We start from the raw sequence: 7,500 nt of genomic DNA, 5'->3' as shown, positions 1-7,500 counted from the left end.
TTATACCTAATAGTCCATACTTTTAATTGTTACCCGTAACTATAACATTATTCTCATGGACAAGATGATGTTGAAAAAGGGACATCATATTCTTGGTTTCAATATCATCATCTTTTACATGTTTAATGGGTTTTTAAAAAAATTATTATTATTTATTCTTACTTTAATTATTTTGTTTTGTTTTGATTTTGTATCGTTTCTTTATGTGTGTGCTTGTTTGTTTTTATTATTTTTGTGGGCTTATTTGTTTGTCTTTATTTTGTGTTTTGTTGTTTGTTTTGTTTGTTTGTTTTGTTTGTTTTGTTTTGTATTTTTGTTTTGTTTTTTGTTTTTTGTTTCTCTTTTTTTTTCTTTGTTTGTTTGTTTCAAATTGTGATTGGTTTCTTTGTTAGCAATAAGGCAGACTGTTCACTTAACTCCTATTGATAGAGAACAATGTGCTTTTTTAAAATAATGTATATCCACAGACATAATTGCCTTTACTGTAAGCAGACAAGACATTACACCACCACTCGACAGAGAGCACATGTATACTGACTAAACCCTATCCTATGCCGTTGTGACTTTTGTCTGTAACAGTGCCTACTTGAAGTCGGTGGTTTCAAATTTGAGGGTTCGGAATATGGAAGTGTTAATAGGTCTCTATTCTATACTAACTTGTTCTAAAATCGGGTACTTGGATCAAGAATCGAGAATTTCCGGATTAAAAAGTCACAGTGTTCCAAATTGCTTCTCAGCGATCTTTTAGTCTGAGTCACTGAACCGTGAAGTCAGTGATTTCACGGCAGGTAATCTTAATCTTGGGTGCATTCCTTACTAATCCCTATCTTCCGTTTTTTTGTGTTAATTCAAACATTTTTTCACCCCGATAATTGAATATAACATTATATTTTTTAGTTGAATATCATTTACCCTCCTTTGCTGCACATCATTGTGAAATTTTCATGAAAATAAGTTTATTGGTTATGTTGTAACTTGGGTTATAAAAGTATGTACATAATAGAATTTTGAAAAGTGATTTCTCAAATATAATTAGTGATATCTCATTAACCAAACGATAGATTTCCTTTGTTGATAATTTATAAGTTTTTAAATTTTATTGTCTTTTTGGTGTGAAAGTTCGGTTAGTGCGCTAAGCGTAGTTTATTTTTTATGATTTTTTTGGTTTCACCTATCAGGTAAAAAGGGAACATACACTTGAGATACACTTAAAGATCTCAATTCACTATGTTGTTTATGTGCTAAAGGTTCACTAACAGTTAAAGAAAAGGCTAAAAAGAGGAAAAACATTTTTTGTAAAGACTTCAAAAATGAAATCAAACTGTTCTTTGACATTGATATTGGAACGGACCTTAAAAATAGACATTCAGAAGTTTATTGCTATAAATGTGAAAAGAAAATGGGAGACATGAAAACATATAAGAGTACTAGCAGTTGTAGAATCTTACAAGACCTGTGAATTGCTCACTGATGTGCCTCAAGAGAAAAAAAGAATGGGAAACTAAGATCCCAATCACAGAAGAAAAAATAGCCTTAGTTCATAAAGAGAAACTGTCAGAACGATGTGGGCCAGTCTGTAGTTCTCTTGATGATTTATTAAAAACAAACACAATCATATCTCAAGTATGTCATAGTCGTAGCTTCATAGGAAATCATTGCCATAGATATTACACACAAGACGTTTACGAAAAACTCACTGAAAATGTCGTTTCTAAAACATACATGTATACAAACAATAAATTAATCAGAGATAAAGCTGAAACTATAAAAAAATGTTTTGGTGAAATAAATGGAGCTTATTCTGAAATACATTCACTAATTTCTCACACAAAACCAGTCACAGAGACAGTAATAGAAAGTGTTAATAGCAAGATAGAGAAATATATGACAATAAACCTTAATTACTTTCCCCAAAACACCACATATTGGAAACCCATTGTATACCTTTTATGAAGAAATATACTTTTGGTCTAGGTCTTTTAGGAGAACAAGGAGGTGAATTGTTACATTCAACAATTTAAAAAATTGAAAAGAGAACACAATCAATGAGAACAGAATAATCTCAATTAAAAACAATAATAAAAAGTAACCTCCTGTAGGTTTCTCCTGATATCATGTCGTATGTGCCCCCCAAAAAAGAAAGGTCGAGAGAAATGGAAATTTGATGAATCAAACAAAATAATACTTAAACATCTTAAAATATTTGACATATTACGTGGTTAAACTTCCTCTAAAAATAGAGCTGTTATTTGTATATTTTGAGTTATATGTTGCTTTCTCAATCCCCTCCCCCTTTTTTCCTCTTTTTTCTCTATCCCTTTCTCCCTCCAACTATCCTCCGTTCAATAGCTACATTCTCCACCACAAATCTTTTTGTTCTTTCTCATACCTAAACAGATCCATACACATACCAACACACACTAGCAACTCCCTATCTCTAACACAAACACACACATACACATACACAAATATAAACACACACATGCATTGACACGCAAATTACTCAATACGCAAATTACTTAATATCTAATTTATAAATGGGTTTGGACGCATTAATGGACTCTACTACTTTTCACAATGACTTTTAAAATAAAATGAATTCAATGTTTTGTAAACACAGATAAAGTGCTGGGTATCTGCTTTTTAAAGAAAGTGAATATATAATATTAAAGTATGTTTGATGGCATTCTAAATATATTCTGTAATCTGGAGTTGTAATACAAGAGAGATTGCATATTGAATCCTCAAGGATGTCGAATGTTGAATGGGACGGTTCAAATATCAGACGGAATAGTAAAATAACCAAATTTCCGGCACATGTGAAATCTTGTGAGTAATTAGAAATAGTCTTTGACTTTTAATTAGTGAATTTTTTTTTCACTTTGGTCGTTTAAATTTTTAGAAAATTAAGAGTTTATTATGCATGTTTGAGTGAATTTTTTTTCAAAAATACTCTGAAAGTTAATGCTTAGTGTGAAAATTATATACATCTTATTATTAATAAAATTATATCAGAATAAAAATAATCTTCTCCTTTTTCTAAGTAATCACTTTGTATTTATAAATAACATTTTTAAAATAGTTAAAAACAGGTTTAAAAACCATAACAAAGGTTGATAATTTCAATAGCCACAAAGGGCTCTGACTGAATACCAGAAATCGGTGAAGCGTGACAGTATGCATGCATTGTGAGAGCAGGGGTAAAGCGGGCTGAACTAAAAGATCGCGTTTGGAACACTGTGAAGTGTAAATGTAAAGAGGAATGATTTCATCACCAGCTCATTGTATGTGTGTGCGTGTGTATGTGTGTATATATATATATATATATATATATATATATATATATATATATATATATATATATATATATATATTATATATATAGTGTGTGTGTGTGTGTGTGTGTGGGTGGGTGGGTGGGTGTGGGTGTATGTGAGTGTCGTGTGTGTGTGTGTGTGGGGGGGGGGGGGAAGGTCAGATTACATCATCAAAAACTAGAGACATGACTTTCGAATATGTTGAAAATGTCTTATAAAAAGATGCATTCCTGTGATAACAATAATATAGCAGACTTACCATGCTAGGGTCCTCAATAAGGCACATGTCATAGGCACTGATGGCAACAACGAAGAGAACACATTTAACATTACAAAAACACTGGATCCATTTCCGTCTCTCTGACCTTTGGCCTCCGACATCGAACATCCTGAAAATATTAATATATTCATAAAGCATTATTGATTACATGAAAACCAGATGAAGAATGGCAAATAAAATTAATAACTGAATACTGCCCAATACACGAGTTACCTGCCAGATAAATGTCAGAAGGATTGGCGTACCTACATCAGCAAATTTTGACTGACAGTACGGTGAATATGAACTTTTAGTTCACAATAATATTAATGACCTAAAGAATCCAATCCAACACGTACCTATTTGCAGGTTTAATAACCCAAAATGGTGTGGGCTCATTGTTGTAATGGAAACACTCTCAAACGCAAAATATTCTCCATTACAACAATGGTAAATCAAGCCCATTATTGCGTCAGGTTATCAGACCTGCAAATAAGTACACGTCGATCGGATCCAATTTATACTCTTGCAGCTTCAACCTGAAAGATAAAAGCAGCATTTGAAAAAATGAAGATGATTATAATTTTCTACTTGTTTTTAATCATTTAAAAATTTGTTTTGAGAGTTTCTCCACCAACCGTATAAGTACATCATTGAGTTTAAATCTTGTCTCAATAATCCCAGTGGTCCGAACTCTGGCCCTGAGCACGTCTGTGGAGGATGGCACATATTTCAAGGAACACAACCTGTCCATGTTCTCAAAGTAGCTAGAAATAAACAAGATTTAGATATATCTATAATGCGTTAGAATACCAGTAAACATCAAGTTACATCAGAGGAGAAAAATTAGGAATCGAAATTGCAACCCTTACAATCGAGTGTTTTGTTTAAATCTATTTCATTTAAACTACTGTAGTTATAAATCACTGATTTTTTTGTGGGCATGTTTTGTTGCTTTGTTTGTTTGTTTCTTTGTTTGTTTGTTTGTTTTGTTTGATTGGTAGATTTGATTTGACTGAAAATAAATTTTGATCTCATTAACGCTATAGCTGTGTATTGAAATCAGTTATATAATGTTTTGATAATAAATTGGACAATAAGGTAGAAGAAGTAATAATCGTAGTTAAACAGAATTAGTGATACATTTTGGCTGAGAATAATAAAAATTAAACTTACTCAGCTTTAAATAATGTTTGACTATTAATCTCTGTTGTTTTGTCTCATGAACCCAATATATATATATATATATATATATATATATATATATATATATATATATATATATATATATATATATATATGTATATATATATATTGCTCTTAATAATAACGCCAAGAGACAGAAATAGGAATCAAACTTGTTAAAGTGGGGTTCTTTCTACTCAGCTTTCATATTTGATAATTACATCAGTGGTAGATTATAATACACTTTCTCATTCTGTTATGTCGAACTATGTTGATCATGTTCAGTGAAAAGATAGGTGATATCCATTTCAAAATTCAGGCTCTGATGTTGAGACGTTGGACAAAGCACTTCGCACTACTGAACTCGAGTATAAACCTGTATTTGATTATGAGTCGTGACAATTGACATAAGAGTGGGACTCCATGAAAGGTGCTAAACAAGCGACTTCTTCTTCTTCTTCTTCTTCCTTTGATTGCCCACAATCAATTGGTTGATTATTATGGCAAATATGAAACTGCTTTCTAATCTCTCTGTATTCCTTGTTTATAATCGTTAGTCTAAAATCAATTTCCAGGGACATTCAGGGGTCGTCAACGTTGGTCAGTGATGGTTTGTGTAAGGTCTAAGTATCTGCATAGCAACTTGCCACAAAAGCATCAATTGTAGTGGCTTCGGTCACTTTAGCGTCAAGCTGGTTCCAGTCTCTGACCGTACGCGGCAAGAAGAAAAAACCACGGTATTGTGTTCTGTGTGTTATGAGGCTGTATTGGTTGTTGTTACCTCTTCTCTGTCTCAAAGGTGCTGGTATCAGTTTTTTCTTGATGACAGGGCATTCAGCGAGGTGGTGCTTGATCTTAAATAGCATTGTTAATCTTGCTGATTTTCTGCGGTGTTCTAATTTCGGCCACTGTAGTTTTTCTAACATGTCTGATACACTTGAGGTGTTGTGGTGTCTGTTCAGGACGTAGCGTGCAGCTCTTCTTTGCACTGATTCAATTTTTGAGACGTATTTTTGGGTGTGGGGGTCCCAAACAGTGCAAGCATATTCCAGGACAGGTCTTACAAATGTTTTGTATGCCTTTTCCTTGATTTTCGAGGAGCTAATTTTTAGGTTACGCCTTAAAAATCCCAGTGTTTTGTTTGCCTTACTTGTGATCTTGTTAATATGCTCATCCCATGTTAGGTCTTTTTTCATGCTAACACCAAGATATTTTGCAACATTCACTGTCTCCAATGTGTGTCCATGTAAGTGGTATTCAGTTATCGTGGGTGTTTTTGATCTTGTTATGGACATTGATTCGCACTTCGCTGGGTGGAACTTCATATCCCAGCTTTCTTCCCATATTTCTAGTTGACGCAGATCCGCTTGCAGTTTGTCATTGTCAGTGCTGTAGACTACAGTATCGTCTGCAAAGAGTGGCTGTTGTGGTTAGATTAAGTGGCAGGTCATTAATGTATGCCAAGAATAGACAGATCCCTGAGGAACACCCGATCTAACAGGTACTTCAGTCGAGCGACATCCATTAACAATAAAAGCTTGCTGGCGGTCATGAAGGAAGTTATTAATCCATGTTTGGGTTGTGCCCTGTATGCCGTAACGACAGATCTTGTGCATAAGTAGGCTGTGATTCACACGGTCAAAGGCTTTGGCAAAGTCCATGATAAGGACTTGTATGGAATGAAAATGTGATTCTGTATATCTGCTAGGACAATAAATTTGTTAAGTATTGTAAAGCGCATGTACGATGCGTCTTTGGAAATATACGGAATAACATTATTAACAACAGAAAACTTACTATATGGCTGAATCGTTAAGTTCATACTCGTATCCCCTGGCAACAGCCAACCGGATGCCCCTGTCTCGCCACAACGTTTTCAGGGCCTCGTAAATATGCACCAGCATCAGGTACTCCTCGTCATAACAACAATGGCACGTCAAGATAGTGTGGGCGTGGGCCTGGGATAGAAGGGGAAAACAGAATGACTTCATCTTTATCTCCAAAAAAGGGGAAACAACCCATAATGACTTCACTTTATCAAACATAGCCGGGGTTATTCCCCTTAACAATACTCTGCTCTCTTTTTTTTTTTTTTTTTTTTTTTTTTTTTTTTTTTTTTTTTTTTTTTTTTTTTTTGCGAAGGACGAGACCTTGTCAAAAGAGACTCCCCTAAGACATTTGATGACTTTTCAATGATAGCATTTTAATTAGGTACCAAATCAGTCTTCAATTGGTGACAGTCCTGTCAGTATATTCACAGGGATTCTAAGTTGAATTGAACCTTTTTGACTGATGATTAAATTGCACTATAACAATCTCTTTTCTCCTTATTTACTTTCACATTAATATCATCATTAGCAATATCACCCAAATCATAATTCTCCTCACTAGTGTCGCTATCGTCATTTTCATCATCACCATCATCGTCATCATCATCATCATCATCTGCTGCTGCTGCTGCTGCTGCTGCTGTTGCTGCTGCTGCTGCTGCTGTTGCTGCTGCTGCTGCTGCCGCAGTAAAAGCAGCAATCTCGTCATCATAATTCTTATATGATATAATATCATGCATCAGTGTCAAGGAAAGTCGAGCTGCAACGAGCATGATCACAGACCAATAAATTAGAAACAGTCAATGCAAATGGTTCCCGCTTAGTCTCCATCCAGCCCTCTGGTTATTGGCTCTGCTTGTAGAATGCGGTAGGGGCTGCCTGAAGCCGGTGATCGTGAAAATACTAATGA

The 7,500-nt window shown here is 34.3% G+C and overlaps 1 protein-coding gene across 9 annotated transcripts in view; it reads right to left on the bottom strand.

Annotated features, from left to right (window-relative positions):
* The window catches only part of LOC144973183 (guanine nucleotide-binding protein G(o) subunit alpha-like), a 57,979-nt gene that overhangs the window by 8,985 nt on the left and 41,494 nt on the right, over window positions 1-7,500 (bottom strand). For all 9 annotated transcript variants that reach the window (XR_013645511.1, XM_078915320.1, XM_078915316.1 and 6 more), the window contains 3 exons: window positions 6,559-6,719; window positions 4,215-4,343; window positions 3,577-3,706 (listed from right to left, as the gene is read on the bottom strand). Coding sequence is in view for 8 of the 9 variants with exons in the window: in XM_078915320.1 (XP_078771446.1) it covers window positions 3,577-3,706; window positions 4,215-4,343; window positions 6,559-6,719 (420 nt within the window). In the remaining variant the exon portion in view is untranslated. The remainder of the gene's footprint in view (window positions 1-3,576; window positions 3,707-4,214; window positions 4,344-6,558; window positions 6,720-7,500) is intronic.

The sequence above is a fragment of the Berghia stephanieae genome, chromosome 5 (genome assembly GCF_034508935.2).
Source record: "Berghia stephanieae isolate SIO BIC M18660-M18661 chromosome 5, UCSD_Bste_1.3, whole genome shotgun sequence".
Lineage (NCBI taxonomy): Eukaryota > Metazoa > Mollusca > Gastropoda > Nudibranchia > Aeolidiidae > Berghia > Berghia stephanieae.
The sequence above is the reverse complement of the archived record's forward strand: the minus strand, read 5'-3'. Positions and strand labels throughout refer to the sequence as shown.